At 46.9% G+C, this 19425-nt stretch overlaps 1 protein-coding gene across 1 annotated transcript in view; it reads left to right on the top strand.

Moving 5' to 3' along the window:
* Nucleotides 1–5790: 5790 nt before the first annotated feature.
* MYO7A (myosin VIIA) overlaps nt 5791–19425 on the top strand; it is an 81123-nt gene continuing 67488 nt past the window's right edge. The window contains exons 1-6 of the mRNA XM_056858347.1: nt 5791–5916; nt 8105–8257; nt 13198–13382; nt 15041–15162; nt 17162–17304; nt 18813–18926. Coding sequence (XP_056714325.1) covers nt 5818–5916; nt 8105–8257; nt 13198–13382; nt 15041–15162; nt 17162–17304; nt 18813–18926 — 816 coding nt within the window. The 5' untranslated portion in view covers nt 5791–5817. The remainder of the gene's footprint in view (nt 5917–8104; nt 8258–13197; nt 13383–15040; nt 15163–17161; nt 17305–18812; nt 18927–19425) is intronic.

Raw genomic sequence — 19425 nt, forward strand, 5'->3', positions numbered from 1 at the left:
TTTGGTCCATCAAAGTCAGAATTGTCTACGCAGACCAGCAGCGGCAGAGGTCTTTCCCATCACCTACTTGCCTAGTCCCTTTAACTGGAGATACCGGGGATTGAACCTGGGACCTTCTGCATGCCAAGCAGATGCTCTACCACTGAGCCACAGCCCCCTTGGAAAGCGTAGTTATGTTTGTAACACAAAATTTATCTCCCCAGGCCAATCTTGCTTGGACTTTCTGTGCTTGTTGGTAATTTGCATCTCGTCCCACAGCAAAATTTCAAGTCTTGTGAGCTGGTCTTGTGAGCTGAGAGCCAGTGTGGCATAGTGGTCTGATCTGCAGAACTGGGTTTGATTCCCCACTGCTCCACATGAGCGGTGGAGGCTAATCTGGTGAACTGGGTTGGTTTCCCCACTCCTCCACATGAAGCCAGCTGGGTGACCTTGGGGTAGTCACAGTTCTCTCTGAACTCTCTCAGCCCCACCTACCTCACAGGGTGTCTGTTGTGGAGAATGGAAGGGAAAGGTGATTGTTAGCTGGTTTGATTGGGCCTTAAGTGGTAGAGAAAGTCGGCATATAAAAACCAATTCTTCTTCTTCTTCTTCTTCTTCTTCTTCTTCTTCTTCTTTTTCGTCTTCTTCTTCTTCGTCTTCTTCTTCTTCTTGTCTTAGTGCAGGATTTGAGCTAGTGTAGAACATAATGTGGATTCATTACATCACAACTCAGGAAAAATATAGCTCTACATAGAGCATTCGTGCTAGTATAACCAATTTTTTTTAGCCAACCCCAAGTTTTCTGAAGTGATTAATGAATTGTGTCCCAACGCAGCAGCCGGTTCCGTTCCGCAAACTTCCCCAGGTATCCCCTCCGACAGCACTTATTTAATACATACTAACCATTCAGGATGCCTCGCACTCAATTATTTAAAATTCTGTTGCTATGGCTCCGCGGCCAGGCGATCGGTTTAAAGAGAATGCAGATGGCCTTCGGTTTTGGGTTCCCGTTTGTGCTTTGGTTAACTTGGCGCTCAGAGGTATTAGGTTAATTAAAAGCCATGTGTCACCCGGGGGGACCGGCTGTATTGGTGGATTAATAAGTACCCAAGAGAGCTGTTGGGGATTTGCAAGACATGAAACTCCATGTAGCTGCGGACTGGGAAAAGGATATTGAAAACACAAGAGATCCACAACCAGAGGGAGAGCGGTGTTTCCTGGTCTTACACCTGCTGTCCTCCAGTCCGACATTTTAGCTATCTCTGCAGGTGAAGTCTGGAATTTTGGTGCGGACTTCCACCGAGAAAGCGCAACACGGTGTCGGGGGTCTTATTAGAGTTGGGAGCCGAAGGAAACGTCGCCTTTTCCACGAGCCTGCGGAAACCTCTGGGTAGACTTCTGCTGACAGCCGTCTTGCGGATGGAGAAAGGAAGGACCTTGGGGAAGGAGGGAAAGATGGGGGTCCTGCCCCATATCCAAGACACAAACTGAGCTCTTGTCTCTCCCGCCTCCTTTCTCCACTAATGGAAAATGTCCAAGGCTCAACGGAGGACTCGGTTGCGGAATGCCGACGAGATGGAACCGGCGGCTGTGGTCCAGTGCCAGGACATGATGGACGGCCAAGAGAAAGACCAAGGGAAGTGGACTTTGCTCCGGAACATCAACCAGGTTTTGAAACCCCCCACGCTCTTACCGGTAAGAGAGATCTCTGCTGGCTGCTGGTTAGGCCTCGCGCCGTCCTGTAATGGAGACCCGTTCCTGAAATCTCACCGTAGTGAGGGAATTGTACTCAGATGCCATCCATTGTTTGGAGATTTGCGATTGCATGAGGCGTTACTAAACCACTGGTCTGTCTAGGTGGTGTACTGGTAGCCTTAGAAATTGAAAAAGTAAAGGTAAAGGTCCCCTGTGCAAGCACCGGGTCATTCCTGATCCATGGGGTGACGTCTCATCCCAACGTTTACTAGGCAGACTGTGTTTACGGGGTAGTTTGCCAGTGCCTTCCCCTGTTTACCCCCAGCAAGCTGGGTACTCATTTTACCGACCTCGGAAGGATGGACGGCTGAGTCAACCTTGAGCCAGCTACCTGAAACTGATTCCCGTCGGGATCGAACTCTGGTTGTGAGCAGAGCTTGGACTGCAGTACTGCAGCTTACCACTCTGCACCACGGGGCTACCTAGCCTTAGAAATTAGTGTTTAGAAAAGGGGTTGGCACCTCTTGAAATCTGAAACACAGTCAGGGCCTCAAGGTGGAGCCTAACAGTTTTCTTGCTGTCTGGAAACTCGAGTTGTCAGCTTCCATGTGGGGCCTGGAAATCTCCTGGCATTACAACTGATCCCCTGGTAGAGTTGCAAGGTTCCTCTTTGCCACCCGTGGGAGGTTTTTGGGGAAGAGCCTGAGGAGGGCGGGATTTGGGGAAGGGAGGAATTTCTCCAGGTAGTAGCTGGAGATCTCCTGCTATTACAACTGATCTCCAGCCAATGGAGATCAGTTCCCCTGGAGAAAATGGCTGCTTTGGCAATTGGACTCTATGGCACTGAAGTCCCTCCCCTCCCCAAACCCCACCCTCCTCAGGGTCCACCCCAAAAACCTCCCACTGGTAGCAAAGAGGAACCTACTTTAATGCCATAGAGTAGGGTTGCCAACCTCCAGCTACTAGCTGGAGATCTCCTGCTATTACAACTGATCTCCAGCCGATAGAGATCAGTTCACCTGGAGAAAATGGCCACATTGGTAATTGGACTCTATGGCATTTAAGTCCCTCCCCTTCTCCAAACCCCACCCTCCTCAGGCTCCACCCCCAAAATCTCCCGCTGATTGCGAAGAGGGGCATGGCAACCCTACCATAGAGTCCAATTGCCAAAGCGGCCATTTTCTCCAGGTGAACTGGTCTCTATCAGCTGGAGATCCGTTGTAATAGCTGGAGATCTCCAGCTACCACCTGGAGGTTGGCAACTCTGTTCCTGTAGGGTGTTGTGGAGCTGGGCAAAAATGTCTTCTTACTTTTGGTTAATTTTGGGTTTGCTGCTTGGCTCTCTTTTGTTTTGTTGTTCAGTTAAAGGATTTCTTTGCATGTTAATCTGTGCCTGCATTCCATTAAATTGGTGAGATATTTTGAAGTACATGTTGTTTTGGTGTGGGCAAGATTGCCGTGGGTTGTGGAATGGCACAGTACAGCTAACCCGGGTCGGTACTTGAAAGGGAGACCTCCAAGGAAAGCTCTGCAGAGGAAGGCAATGGCAAACCCACCTCTGCTTAATCCCTTGCCTTGAAAACCCCACCAGGGGTCGTTATAAATCGTCTGTGACTTGACAGCCCTTTACACAAACACACACAAGATTGCCATCCTCTAGGTAGGACCTATGTCTGGGTGCAATTTAAACAATTGATATTAAAGCCTTTCGCAGCCTGGGTGACCACCATCTCGGTGGCACCTGGAGATCTTCCTCTATGACCATTGATCTCCAGACGATCAAGATCACTTCCCCTGGAGAAAGTGGCTGCTTTGGAAGGTGGAATCTATGGCATTGTACACACATGAACACATGAAGCTGCCTTATACTGAATCAGACCCTTGGTCTATCAAAGTCAGTATTGTCTACTCAGACCGGGAGCGGCATTCCAGGGTCTCAGGCAAAGGTCTTTCACTTCACCTACTTGCCTAGTCCCTTTAACTGGAGAGGCCGGGATTGAACTTGGGACTTTCTGCATGCCAAGCAGATGCTCTACCACTGAGCCATGGTCCCTCCCCAAATCTCACGGAAGCAAATTGTACCCTGCTGAGGTCCCTCCCTTCCACAAACCCTGCCCTCCCCAGGCTCCACCCCCAAACTTTCCAGGTATTTCCCAACCCAGAGTTGGCAACCCAGCTTGGAGGACCTCCGCATCCTATTTAGATAGGGTTGCCACCTGTTGTGGGGAGGGGAAGGGAAGGTGATTGTTAGCTGGTTTGATTCTTCCTTAAGTGGTAGAGAAAGTTGGCATATAAAAACCAACTCTTCTTCTTCTTCAGGGTTGCCAACTTGACATTGGGGGATGCCTGTAGATTTGAGGGTGAAGGGTGGGGAGGGGAAAGACTTCAGAAGGATATTTTGCGATAGAGCCCGCCCTCCAAAGCTGCCGTTCTCTCCAGGAGAACTGATCTCTGTAACCTGGAGATCAATTGTAATTCCAGATGTCCAGGCCCCACCTGGTGGTTGGCAACCCTATGTTTCCAACTTGCTTTCGGCAGAACCCCTGAATTCCTTCTTTTCTGATTTATGGCAAGACGTCACTGTTTTAATTGAGACGCATTTGATCTCAGCTGGATTCTTGCACTCTGTTTGGGGACGACTTTGGTTTTTTATTTGTCTGTGCATGTTGTATTTCCCTGATTTTTAAATCTTTTATTGTAACCCACCTCGAACGAAGCTAAGAGGCTAAATATATGTTTTTAAAACAAATAAATGTAAACAAATATTGGAGGTTGTCAGTTCAAATCTCACCACTGCCAAGACCCAGCAGGAGTCCTTAGGCAAGTCTCTTTCTGCCTCTTGCTCCCCACCATATGCAATAAGGGGATAATAATGCTGGCGTACCTTACAGGGGGTTGTGAAAGTGTGTGCAAATGATTAAGTTTTATTAAACGATGATTAAGTATTATCAAATGAGAAAGCATTGGTTCAGAATGTGAGGATTTCAAATGGCTGGAAAGAAGATAAAGAATTTTAAACTGATTAAATGTTTTAGATTTGAAATATGATTTAGGATATTATATGGACGTGCCATCAGAAGAGTGCTGACTGATTGACTTAACCCAGTTGCATTCTTTTTTGTATGTGAAACTGCATATTTATCTACATTCATAAAGATAGACAACCCATTACGATACTTTAAAATTCATCCTAATTTATGCGAACATATTAAATTTTCCAGCACCAAGTTTCTATTTGATTATGTCGGATTTGCCTAGATGGAAACAGAATATTAAATTTAGATTAAAAATTTAGGGGTTTCATAAGTAAATATAGAGGTAATCCTTTCAGGTTTGCTTGCTATTCCCTTATTAGTTTCTTGGTAAGACAGAAATGACACCTGTATGCCATTCTTTCTTGTCATATGAAGGGGGAACTTACCAGAGGATGTTTGAAGACTTCTAGATTTAATTAGATGTTATCTCAGTGTTTAGCATGTTTTCCAACGCTGGGATGGGGGAGACAAAGAGGAAGATTGGTTAGAAGGAGGGGTATGACTAGGGTTGCCAGCCTCCAGGTGGGGCTTGAAGGTCCCCTGGAATTTGTACTACAGAGATCAGTTCCCCTGGAAAAAATGGCAGGGACAGAGGGCAAACTCTATGGCATTATACCTGCTGAGGTCCCTCCTGCCATCCTTAAGCCACCCATAAATCTCCAAGAATTTCCCAACTCGGAGCTGGCAACCCTACCAGATGCCTCCAGGTGGTGGCTGGAGATCTCCACTATTACAACTTATATCTAGGTGACAGAGATCTGTTCACCTGGAGAAAATGGCTGCTTTGGAAGGTGGACTCTATGGCATTATGCGCCATTGAAGTCCCTCCCCTCCCCAAACCCCGTCCTCCTTCTGTTCCAGATGACAGAGATCAGTTCCCCTGGAGAAAATGGCCGCTTTGCAAGGTGGCCTTTATGGCATTATGGTCCCTCCCCTCCCCAAATCCTGCCCTCCACAGGCTCCACTTCCAAATCTCCAGGAATTTCCAAGACAGGAGCTGGCAACCTTCCCACAACTACAACCGTGCCTTCCCAAGAGGCTTTCTTGTCTTTGCTCAAAACTCAGACTTTGCCCCCTTGTGTTTCCTTTTCAGGGGGACTATGTATGGATGGACCTCAAGACAGGCCGGGAATTTGACGTGCCCATTGGAGCGGTGGTCAAGTTGTGTGATTCCGGGCAGATTCAGGTGGTAGATGATGAAGAAAATGTACGTATCACGGAGAAGGAAATGTGCTGGGGGGGTTTTCTTGATGGTCTCACTCTGGCTGTTTCTACACGGGGATTTTTCCCAGCAGGGATCATAGGAAGGCCCCGGTTTAAATGGGAGCATCCGCACAGCTTGTGGGGCATCTGGAGTAGGCTTACCAGGTCCCGTTGGTCAATTGGCGGGAGGTTTTCTGGGGCGCGAAGTGCGCCCGCGCGCCTGGCTCGATGCACCCACGCGCTCGCACGCCAACGCATCTACATCACTTCCGAAGTGATGGGGACACTCTCCCAATCTCGGCTGAATTTGCTAGAGCTTCCACGTCGCTTCAAAGTAAACCCTGAATTGACGTAGGCATGTCACGTGTGTGCGCGTGCACGGGGTGCCCACTGGCCCTCAGCTGGTTGGCGAGCAGCCCAGTGGATTGGCGGTAGTTTACTCACCACCACCGGGCACTTGGCAACCCTAGTCTGGAGCCTTTTCCCTTTAAATCAGATGAAAAGGAAAACCCCTTTGTTCCAGCTTAAAAGAGGAACTGTGAGGTGACTGTGGGAAGGAGCATCCATATGCACACTATATAGCTAGGATTGCCAACCTCCAGGTACTCTCTGGAGATCTCCTGCTATTACAACTGATCTCCAGCCGATAGAGATATGTTCACTTGGAGAAAATGGCTGCTTTGGCAATTGGACTCTATGGCATTGAAGTCCCTCCCCTCCACAAACCCTGCCCTCCTCAGGCTCCGCCCCAAAAACCTCCCGCCAGTGGCAAAGAGGGACCTGGCAACCCTACCTATAGTGGCCACTACAGGAAAGGTCTCAGGGTTCCCCCTCCTAAACCTCCCTCCTCAGTCTCCACCCCCAAATCTCCAGGTATTTTGCAACCCAGAGAAGGCAACCTTAGTCGTATCTAGGGTTGCCAGGATGAAGGCTGGAACCCCCAGGAGCATTTTGGGCATGGGGGCAGGAATGATGCTGCAGTGCGACATCATTTCCTGGGAAAACCAGAAGTGACATCATGACATTGGAGGAGGGTGCTCTAGGAGTCACAAATAACCCTCTATGGTTCAATCATAGAATTTTTGGCAAATCCCAGAGCACCCCCGATGTCATGACATCACTTCTGGTTGTTGCTGGAAGTGATGTCGGCGCTGCCATTTTTCTCTCGCTGGCTTTTCAGGCACCAGAGAGCAAGAACAGGATTGCTAGGAAGCTATAGCGGAACCTGGCAACCTAAAACACACGGCCCAATTGAACCACTTTGCACTCCCTGGCAACAGACTTAAATAAGAACCACAGATTAGACTGTCTTTATTTCATTTTACTCTTAATTGTGATATCTTGGTTTGTTGGATCCTATGACTTGTGAATTCCAGCCCACCGGATGTATTATGCTATTTGCATGTAATTGTTCTTTAGTTGTAAGTTCCAGATTGATTACATTGTTCAGTGCATCCATTACACTGGGTTTTTTTTTAATGCATTGTTCTTAAATTGAGTAATCCATCTTGATTCTAGCTAACAAAAATAGGTGATAAATGGAAGTAAATAAATCCATATGTTTAATACACAGTCCAGATTCTTGGATCATAGAGTAATTCATACTCAGTTATTCATTTCCATCTTCCAGAGATTAAAAGCATACCTGCTGGTTTGTGCACCACACACACATGCTTATTCATGCGGTTGGGTGATCTAGAAGAATATTTTTTAAAGTTCAGGAAAGAGTAACAAGGAACCTTTAGGCTGTATCAGGTAGGAGCTTAGAGGGGTGCATGCAACAATATCATGCCTTATTTGCGGGTACTAGCTGGAGATCTGCTATTACAGATGATCTCCAGCCAATAGAGCTCAGTTCCCCTGGAGAAAATGGCCCGCTTTGGCCATTGGACTCTATGGCCGTGAAGTCCCTCCCCTCCCCAAACCCCACCCTCCTCAGGCTCCGCCCCCAAACCCTCCTGCTGGTGGCAAAGAGGGACCTGGCAACCCTAAAGAGAAGGGCAATATTTGAGTCCAGTAGCTCCGGAGAGACCAACAGGATTTTTGAGGAATGAGTTTTCTAGAGTGAAAGCTCCCTTCGACGAAAGCTCATAGCCCGAAAAGCTGTGTTGGTCTCTAAGGCGCTTCTGGACTCGCATCTAGCTTTTTGGGAGAATTTCTGACAACCGTGATGTCTCATCCTGATTTTCTAGGAACATTGGATATCCCCTCAGAAGGCCAGTCACATCAAGCCAATGCACCCAACCTCTATCCATGGCGTGGAGGACATGATCCGCCTGGGAGACCTGAACGAAGCTGGCATCCTCCGGAACCTGCTGATTCGATACCGGGAACATCTCATCTACGTGAGTGTCACTTCTGTGGGGCGAAGGCCTTTCTCTTGCTCCATCTATACCTGGCTCATTGTCTCTTGTCTGCAGCTTGAAATCCCGATGTCTAATAGCCAAAGGCAGCCCCTCACCCTTGGTATGGATTTTTTTTTAATGTGTAGTGAGCCCACCCATGGCTACAATTTAGAGTTCTGCACAACTTCGAAGCAGTGCCTGGCAACCAGCAGGAGGGTTGTTTGTGAGGGCAGCACCCTAGGAGAAAAATTAAAAAGAGCAATAAGTCCTCACCTGCTTACTGGAAGTTCTTACCATAGCGTATCTGGTGAATCCTAGAGCCACCCTTGTCGGTTCTGGGTAACTCTAGGAACGCCAGGGTCAGAACTGACTATAAGTAGACAAGTCCTCGTTTTTCTTTTTAATTTTTCTCCCCCTGGAGAATCACACACACACACCGGCCCCAGTTTCCGCCCGGCGATCAGGTAAGCATTGGCGGGCAAGGACCCCAATAACCTGGAAGTCTCCCACCATAAGCGGACAGATGGGAACCCTACCTAAAGCCCACAGGAAAATCTGTTTCGTTATAAGGGAAGGGACCAAAAAAAGATTGATGTTTACATAGGGTTGCCCGCTCTGGGTTGGGAAATACCTGGAGATTTTTGGGGCGGAGCCTGAGGAGGGTGGGCTTTGGGGAGGGGAGGGACTTCAATGCCATAGAGTCCAATTGCCAAAGCGGCCGTTTCCTCCAGGGGAACTGTTACGGTTTTCAATATATTTAGGATTAAAAGTATTGATATTGACAAACTACAGCATTGATTTAAACTCCCAAGTGAAGATTTAAGGCTATAAATTTGGGCCTGCACAAGAGAGTGGATGGTTTATGTGAAAGGAAGCCTGAAAGGAATTTGAAAAACCACAAAGCAAGGTCAGCTGAAGTCTGGGAACAGAGAAAAACAGGATAGTTGATAGTTCAGAGTAGAGAAAAACAGAGTAGAGAAAAACAAATTTATCTGCCTTTGTGGTTTCTTAAACATTTTCCCTGCTTTTACTTCTAATGTGAATGCACTATATGCAATTTTAATAGTGACTTATTTGTCTTTTGTGGTTAATCAGCCTTGTTTTGAGAATGAATATGGGTATCTATGTTTGTGTGATATTTCCTATGTCATTTATTTGTCTGACGTGAGATGAAGGCTGGGGAAAGATGTTTGTTAAGAGACATTTTGTCTTAGTAGTACGTGTTGCGTCTTTTGATGTCTGAGAATATTGCAATATTCTCATAACAATTTTTCACTGATTCTCATAACAATTTTTCATTGGTTCTCAAAACAATTGACCTCTGGAAGGGTATATATAGGGACTTAAAATTGTAAGAGGTTGCCAGTTCTTTGCCAGGCATGCCTACATGCTGTCTGTTTGAGAATTTTCCCTGGCATGACACATTAAAAAGGTAAACATCCCCTTTGCAAGCACCGGGTCATTCCTGACCCATGGGGTGACATCATATCCCGACGTTTCCAAGGCAGACTTTGTTTGCAGGGTGGTTTGACACATTAATGGGTATGTAATTCTATTGTATTTTTTTTACTGTGTTTCAGATCGGTTGTGGCTTGTCTTTGTTAGATTTTTTCATTTAATTTTTATATTTAATAACCTTTTCTACATTTTACATTATTTTACATTTAATAATCTTGAAGCATTAACAATAAAAAGGAATTCTAACACAATTCAAAGTTGTATCATTGCTTGAAGTGGCTGGTTTAGCAAGATAACGTACTTTTTTTAGTGAAATGCAAGATCTAGAAACGTCGCCACTTATCACAGTAATTGATCTACTTCAGTACTGACCTCTGTCAGGGGGAGATCAGTTGTAATAGCTGGAGATCTCCAGCTAGTGCCTGGAGGTTGGCAAGAAGAAAACAGTGCAGGCAATTGTAGCAAAAACATATATATAAAAGTGTATTACATAGAACAATCAGTGCTAATACAACAACGTCCTAATAAAACAACTATCACAATTACTATCACAAATATACAATATATACACGCAGCTATTCACAATGTGAAAGCAATATTACTTGAAGCACAATAGGGTTACCAACCTCCAGGTGCTAGCTGGAGATCTCCTGCTCTTACAACTGACCTCCAGCCGACAGAGATCAGTTCACCTGGAGAAAACGGCCGCTTTGGCAATTGCTCTAATTCCCTCCCCAAACCCCACCCTGCTCAGGCTCCACCCCAAAAACCTCCCACCGGTGGCAAAGAAGGACCTGGCAACCCTATGCATCAAAGGCCTCTGGCTGTGCTTTTAAGGTTGCCAACTCTGAGCTGAGATATGCCTGGAGGTTTTGGGGCAGAGCCTTGGGAGGGTTGCCAATCTCCAGGTCCTTTCTAGAGATCTTCCAGACCTGCAGAGAGCAAGTGCAGGGAGTCAAATACAAATTTTCTACCGGGCATGGGAAATCCCATTGGCAGAATTTCTGAAGCAGAGGGTGTTAATAAACTAGCTGGACAGTTTCCTTTATTGAAAAACAACCACCACCACCCTTTAAGAAAGTGTATAGAATTCAGGTTGCCAACCTCCAGGTGGTGGCTGGAGATCTCCCGCTATTACAACTGATCCCCAGGTGACAGAGATCAGTTCCCCTGGAGAAAGTTCACCATGGGTAGCCATGTTAGTCTGCCATTAGCAACAGAAAGGAGCAAAAGTCTAGTCGCATCTTAAAGACTAACAAGATTTCTAGCAGGGTATGAGATTTTGTGAGCCACAGAAGAAGTATCTGAAGAAGTGAGCTGTGGCTCACGAAAGCTCATACCCTGCTAGAAATTTTGTTAGTCTTTAAGGTGCTACTGGACTCTGGCTTTTTTCTGTTTCTGGAGAAAGTGGCAGCTTTGCAAGGGGACTCTATGGCCTTATGCTCCACTGAGGTCCGTCCCCTCCTCAAATCTCCAGGGATTTCCCAACCTGGAGCCGGTAATCCTATCAACACCCTGGCTTCCCACGTCCTCAATACCCATCTATGGGTCCCAGTGTCCCAACACTTCCCTCTCTCTCCTTGGTGATCTGGATTCTGGTGGGGAAGAAACTGGGAAGGGCATCTTTCTCTGGGACAAAGATATTTGTGATTACTTATAACAGAGAACAATTTTTTTTAATTTTACCCCCTTCTACCTGTGTTTGACACTTCAGACAAACTGCGGAGGGAGGGTAAGTATCTCTCGAGCTCCTGAGTCATCCCCGTCTTCACCAGATATGCACCATCATGCTGTTACCATCTTCATTTCATTTATGCTAAGAGTTGTGAGCATCTTCCATTTGTCTGCCTGTGCGTTACGAATGCTCCATCGTCGGTTTGGTTGCTGAGCGCCTGCATGGCTTTGCTAGAACGAGAAGTGTGGTCTAAGCCATGATGTAAAACTCATCTTGGGAATTTTAAATCTTATGGTTTTGTTTATGAGAAAAGCATTGCTGGTGTTAATTTAAAAGCTTTTTTCCCCCTGAGCCAGTTGTGCATGACCCAGTCTTGCATGCATAGAAAGCAATGACACCAAAGATTATTGTAACGTTTGTGGCTTCCTGCTTTCTTAAACAATCAGAGGGGCATTTTTTTGGGGGGGGGGGCAGGCTTTTGCAGAGTCATCTTTCTTGTGAGTTGAACAGTTTATGGAATTGTGTAATGTCTGGTTTTACAAGCCGAGCACAGGAGAGCAGGCAGACATCCAGACAGAGGGTGATACCCTTTGAAGCAAAATATCCCCCCCCCAAAAAAAACTCTTGGAACCTTCTAAAAGTAAAGGTGCAAACACCTGGTCATTACTGACCCATGGGGTAACATCACAATCAATGTTTACTAGGCAGAGCTGTGTTTATAAGGTGGTTTCCCATTGCCTTCCCGTCTATACTTTACCCCCAGCAAGCTGTGTACTTATTTTACCAACCTCGGAAGGGTGGAAGGCTGAGTCAACCTTGAGCAAGCTACCTGAACCTGACTTCCATCGGGATCGAACTCAGGTCGTGAGCAGAGCTTGGACTGCAGTAGTGCAGTTTACCACTCTGTGCCACGGGGCTTGTAACAAAATCCCAGTTCTGCTGCAGACTTTGACACGAACGTGATTCCTGGGCAAACTTATTTTGTTGGAACCCCCTCAATTACAAGGTGAAATCCTGATAAGATCACCTGCATGTTCACCTGTAAAGTCCATCTGGAACACAGCACCGCTACAAAGAGCTTTGTACCTGCACAGTAGCCCTTTGGTCATTGCAGCCTGTGGTGTCTTTTGCCCAGTTCCAGAACGAAATTGTCTCATTTACTGAAGGGATTAGGGATTGGCCATCTCAACAGCCATTTATGCCTGTCTGTTTCCTCACGGTCACCCACTGACTACTTTGGGGCTTTGCTTCGATTATGCTTGCATTTTCTGACCGTCGGCAGTCACCTCACTCTCCCCGCACATTTCCGCATGTTCCTTCCATGTTTTCTAAATGCTGGCTAAACACAAGTCCAGAAAATGCGGGTGAAACGTGCGGAAACGCACGGGGAGAGCGAGGCGACCTCTGACAGTCGGAAAATGCAACATAATCAAAGCAAAGCCCCTAAGTAGTCAGCAGGGTGACTGCGAGGAAACAGCCGTGAGAACCCAACCACAGCCTAGGGCTGCCAGTCCTCTCGCTTCCCGCCAGTAGCCCTCATTTTCTGCAGCTGCCCCAAGCAGAAAAGGAAGAAACTTTTGCAAAAAAAAAATGTTGCTGTTATGTGTGCGGCCATGTCACTTCCAGAGGAAAACTGGAAGTGACGTTGGGTAGCTCTAGGAACTACCGGAAGTGCCAGAGACAGAATGATGGGCCAGGCGGACGCGTGGCTGCTTTTCTCATGACACATGTAAGGATGTAGTTGTCGAGACACATCTTATGTTTTCTCCTTGGTATTCTCTCTCTCTCTCATTTTCGCTGGTTCTAGACATACACAGGCTCGATCCTGGTGGCCGTGAATCCTTACCAGCTGCTTCCAATCTACTCACCGGAACAGATTCGCCTCTACACGAACAAAAAGATTGGTGAAATGCCGCCCCACATCTTTGCCATCGCAGACAACTGCTACTTCAACATGCAGCGGAACAATAAAGACCAGTGTTGCATTATAAGGTGAACAGACCAGGTCCAGACCAGGTCAACAAAGAAGGGGCCAGAGTTCAGGATAAAGACAAGTTTTGTATGCAGCAGGCACAGGGTTCACTTCCTGACATTTCTAGTTCAAAGATCTCACAAAGCAGATCTAGGAAAGTTTCAGGAGGGTAGTAGACATGTTGGTCTGCGACTAGATTCGAGTCCATTAGCACCTTAAAAACCAACAAGATTTTTGGGATATGAGCTTTCAAGAGTCAAAGTTACCTTTGTCAGGTACAAGTAGGAATGGAGATCCCTATCTGACGAAGCTGATACCCTGAAAATCTTGTTAGTCTCTAAGCTGCTACCTGACTCAAATCTAGCAGATCTAGGAAAGTGACTTATCTATCTATCTATCGATCGATCGATCGATCGATCGATAGATAGATAGATAGATAATCTATCTAATTTTCTACCCAGCCCTTTCCCATCACTATAGTCAACAAATGAAGAACCAAATAATAAGTACAAAAACATATATAAATATTAAAAAGCCTTAAAATTTCAAATTTGCTAAAGCAGTGCCATAATGATTATTCCCTCGTTATGCCAAAAATAGGGGAATCTAGCGACTGCTGGTTGAATTAATCAGTACTGGGGTGGAGAAATAGCCTGGCTCACTGCTATGGACCCAAATCTCCTTCCAATCACAGAGACTTATTCTAGACAAGCTGCTACCTTTCCAGTGTTTAGAAAACTCGGCAAAGGGGAATTTTTTAAGAGAGCTTTTGAAAGCACTTAAGGTGTAGTACAGTAATAACTGTGTGTGGTCAAGTCACAACTGACTCAGGGTGACTCAGGGTGATTCCATGGGGTTTCCAAGGCAAGAGAATTTCAGAAGTAATCTACCATTGCCTGTCTGCCTAGCAACCCTGGACTTCCTTGCTGGTCTCCCATCCAAGGACTAACCAGGGACAACCCTGCTTAGCTTCCGAGATCTGAGAAGATTGGGCTATTAGGCTGCTATCATCGAGGGGGAGTACCCATCAGCTATTTTCACCTGGCCAGTCAATTATATAATTGATCTCTATTGTGTGTGTTACAAACACGGTACTTCAAACTGCTTGCAGAGAACCGGCTGCTTGGAAGTTCTAGATTTGAGTTCAGTAGCAACTTAGAGACCAACAAGAGCTTTGCGGTATAAGGTTTTGAGAGTCAAAGCTTCCTTCGCAGGCTCTCAGAAGCTTATGCCCTGAAAATCTTGCTGGTCACTAAGGTGCTACTAGACTCAAATCTAGCTCTTCTACTGCAGACCATCACGGCTACCCTCTGAAACTCGCTTGGAAATTGGTTCTTGTAGGTTATCCGGGCTGTGTAACCGTGGTCTTGGAATTTTCCAAGACCACGGTTACACAGCCCGGATAACCTACAAGAACCAATGAACTCTGACCGTGAAAGCTTTCGACAATATTTCGCTTGGAAATTGTTTTCTTGCTGTTGTACATCTTTTGATATATGCTGAATTTACCCTCTGCGTAAGCCACCCTGGGTTCCTATAGGGAGAAAGGAGAGATAAAAGGTTTTTCAATAAATACAGTGGCCACCCTGGAAGAGGGACACAAGGCTCACTGTGTTTGGGGGGCACTGAGTCACTCCTCGGCACATTCCTTGACTCCCTCTTCTCTTCCTGGCTGCAGTGGAGAATCGGGCGCAGGGAAAACGGAAAGCACCAAACTGATTCTGCAGTTCCTGGCGGCGATCAGTGGGCAGCACTCGTGGATCGAGCAGCAGGTTCTGGAAGCCAACCCCATCCTAGAAGGTGAGTATTTAAACTGACAGGTGGGGGAAGGTTTTGGGGGAAAGATTGTAGCAGTCCTTAAGATGGGGGGGGGGAAATAAAGGTTGGCAGTAGGGTTACCAGCCTCCAGGTGCGGCCTGGAGATCTCCCAAAATTACAATTGATCTCCAGACTGCCAAGGTCAGTTCCCCTGGAGAAAATGGATGCTTCTGAGGTCCCTTTTCTCCTGAACCCCCTCCCCCTCCTCTACATCCAAATCTCCAGGAATTTCCCAATCCAGAGTTTATGAATGGTTTTATTCGCGTTTAGCCATAGACCATTATAAACATGTCAAGGATACCACAGATACATAATAAAGGAAATATAAGGTTAATAAAATTCTGGATTGATAATAAATATAATAAAACTATGCTAAAGTATACACAATAAAACTATGCTAAACTCAATGCATTCAGAGAAATAATAAGTAAAAATTATGGTGGTGTCCCAATCGGCCAGTGGGACTAGCAACCATTAAAACCAACCCGAAGGTTCAGCTCTCTTAGCAACCATATTGGACCTTATTTTTTTTTTCAGCCAGAGCATACAGGGAAGTCAATCCAGAGCTGGCAATCTTTGTTGGTGGAGGAATTGGGCAGGATTAATATTTTTGGTCCCTATAAAGCAGAATAAACTGAAGGCTGGGGACACCACTCAGTTGACAGATTGGTATTTGTCCACTGGCAGTTACCTTCAGATATTCTCTGAAGTCACAGGTACAGCTGTTCTCTAATAATTGCATTCTGACCCACACGATTTGGGTGGTGGGAACAAGGGTCCCTTTCTCCCCAGCACAAAAGGAGTTTGGGGACACACCCCTACATGACCTCTGTTTAGGGACAGAGAAGCACTTCATGCCCTGCAAATGTGAAGTGTCTTTCCCCTTCCAAAGCAGCTAAACAGCCCAAAATCAAACACTCATAGGGTTGCCATCCTCCTTGTGGGGCCTTGAGATCTGGCATTACTGCTAATCCCCAGACATCACTTCCCTGGGAGAAAATGGCTGCTTTGGAGGATAGACTCTATGGCAAGGGTGTCCAACTCATTTGTTACAAGGGCCGGATATGACATAAATGTCTCTTGGTTGGGCCGGGCCATGTGTACCATAACATTTAATGCCAGGTACCGGAGATACAAACTTTATAGAAGACACATGAAAAGCCTATTAATGGTATTATTTTTTACTTAATTTTTTTAACTTAAAATACAAACCTGCTTAAAACAGTAGAAAAGAGTAGGAGTCCAGTAGCACCTTAAAGACTAACAAAATTTCTGGCAGAGTATTAGCTTTTGTGAGCCACAGCTCACTTCTACTCTTTTCTACTAGTAGTTACAGACTAACACAGCTACCCATAGTAATCTATCCGCTTAAAACAATAACACTCTTAGGGTATTTTCTTTTATTTAACAATCTTTGATCATTGACACCTCGGGTCTGGGGGAGGGGGCTGCCTCGTAGGGTTCCAGTTCCCTCTTTGCCCCTGGCAGGAGGTTTTTGGGGTGGAGCCTGAGGAGGAGGTTTGGGGAGGTTTGGGGAGGGGAGGGACTTCAGTGCCATAGGATCCAATTGCCAAAGCGGCCCATTTCTCCAGGGGAACTGATCTCTATCGGCTGGAGATCCGTTGTAATAGCAGGAGATCTCCAGCTAGTACCTGGAGGTTGGCAACCGTACTCACAGGCCAGATAAGAGCTCTCAAGGGGCCGGATTCAGCCCGCGGGTCTTATGTTTGACACCCCTGCTCTATGGTATCACATCCCTAATGAGTGCCCTCCCCTTCCCAAACCCTGCGGTCCCCTGGTTTTCTACAGTGCTGAGGCCCCTCCCCTCTTCAAACCCCACCCTCGCCAGGCTCCACCCCCCAAAAAAATCTCCAGGAATTTCCCCACCTGAAGATGGAACCCTATTGCTTGGTCACAGCCCTGCTAATAAATCGCTTCTATGAAAGTGTGAATGACCCTGAGCTCTGTTCGTCACTACCAGCTTTCGGGAACGCAAAGACCATTCGCAATGACAACTCCAGCCGATTCGGTAAATACATCGACATCCACTTCAACAAGCGGGGCGCTATCGAGGGAGCCAAGATCGAGCAGTACTTGCTGGAGAAATCTCGTGTTTGTCGCCAGGTGAGGGTATTCACGTGTCAGCGAACCAGAGGGAGGTTTGTTCTTCACATCGGACCCCTCCTTTTGTGCCAACCCCTTCGCGTGGAAGTGGAAAGTCCTGTCAAGTCGCAGCTGACTTAAGGCAGCCCTGCAGGGCTTTCTAGGCAAAAGTCAAACAGAGGTATTTTGCCATTGCCTGCCTCTGCATAATGACCCTGGACGTCCTTGGTGGTCTCCCATCCAAGCACTAACTAGGGCCAACCCTGCTTGGCTGACAAGATTGGGCTAGCCTGCAATAGGAAGAGAATAGCACTGTCAGGGTAGAGACAAACAGAGGTGGCTGGCCATTTCCTGCCTCTGTGCAGCGACCCTGGACTTCTTTAAAGGTCTCCCATCCAAGTGCTGTGTGTGTGTGTGTTAAGTGCCATCAAGTCGCTTCCGACTCATGGCGACCCTATGAATGAAAGTCCTCCAAAATGCCCTATCTTTGACAGCCTTGCTCAGATCTTGCAAATTGAAGGCTGTGGCTTCCTTTATTGAGTCAATCCATCTCTTGTTGGGTCTTGCTCTTTTCCTGCTTTTCCAAGTGCTACCCAGGGCCAACCCTGCTTAGCTTCCCAAATCTGATGAGATTCAGCTAGCCTGGTCAATCCAGGTTAAGGCAAAAGACATTCAGAGGTGGTTTGCCATTGCCTGCCTCTGCCTCTGCATAGCAACCCTGGACTTCCTTGGTAGTCTCCCATCCAAGTACTAACCGGGACCAGCCCTGCTTAACTTCTAAGAGCTGATGAGATTGGGCTAGCCTGGGCCATCCCATTCAGGGCAGCAAACCCCTTCCCATTTTTACAAGGCAGCCGAGTAATTCAGCTGTGAATCATTCAAAAAGCCCAAATCTTCCCCCACTCATAACTCAAGCATTGGGCAGTGAAACCTCTGGAGCCAGAGTAGGGCTGTACCAGATCTGTGGTGGACCAATTGTGTCTCTTGCGTGGCTTCCTGCCCCTCTCTAGCTGATTAACCAAAGCAGCCTCAGTTATGCAAAAGAAGAAAAGACACGCAGATTGTTTTGCGGTTGCGCTTTCCTTGGTACAAAATTTGCATTAGATTGGCACGGGATTTATAGAGGGGTTGCATGCGGAGTAATCTCAAACGTGAGTTTGCAAACAGGGCAACCTGTCACATGGCTGCATCATCCTGTCGGCAGTAGTATACGATAATAATAATCGATAATAATAGTATAATTTAGATAGTACCTTCAATATCCAATTGCTTGCAATCTGAGTTGCTGTAAGGGAAGGAGAGCGGTGGAGTGGGGATAAACAGGGGAAGGGTTTCTGCTCATTCCAGTTACGGGTGCCGCACCAAACTGCACAGATCCGCTCTCCCCACATTCTCAGCATGCCGTTTTAACCCTGTGGATTGTTCCTGACCTACCTTCCAGGGCTGCTGAGAAGATAAATTGACTTTGCCAAGGAGTGTCCTGGTGGCGTAAGAGAACTTTACCCCCCTCTCGTCCTCCTCCTTCTCAGGCCCACGATGAGAGAAACTACCACGTGTTTTACTGCATGCTGAAAGGAATGACACATGAGCAGAAGAAGCTGCTAGGCCTCGGGAAAGCAGCCGACTATAACTACCTCTCTATGGTGAGCATCGTGGCGCATGGCTTTCAGGAAAGGCGCATTGTTGGTGAAGGTGAAAAGATGGGTGTTTTCGTCAGCACTTTAGCCAAGCAGTCACAAAGTCAAGAAGCCCATGTGTGTAGTCTGCAGGTGGAGGCTCTCCTTACCTCCTCCCTCCCCCCAAAAAACCACCCCTGAACATAGAAATCTAGCATGTCAAGGAGAAGGCTAAACTGGAACCCATCTCCCTGATATCTAGTTCTCTGTTTCCTGATGCCTGCCAAGTGTTTTTAGGAAGTGGGCGTGGCCAGGTGGGGCTCCTGCCCAGCAGGGCTCCCGAGGAATTGGCTCCACCTCCCCTTTTGGCCATTTCGTGGTTGCATCCACCACCCTGAGTCAGGATTCCAAAGGTGCCCAGAGGCTCTAAAAGGTACTTGGTGGCTCTATGGTCTCACTTGGTAGACGCCAGCTTTGGCCTTTTACACATGGGTGTTTTCCTTGCCGTCACCCCTCCAACGACACA

The sequence above is a fragment of the Euleptes europaea genome, chromosome 12 (genome assembly GCF_029931775.1).
Source record: "Euleptes europaea isolate rEulEur1 chromosome 12, rEulEur1.hap1, whole genome shotgun sequence".
Lineage (NCBI taxonomy): Eukaryota > Metazoa > Chordata > Lepidosauria > Squamata > Sphaerodactylidae > Euleptes > Euleptes europaea.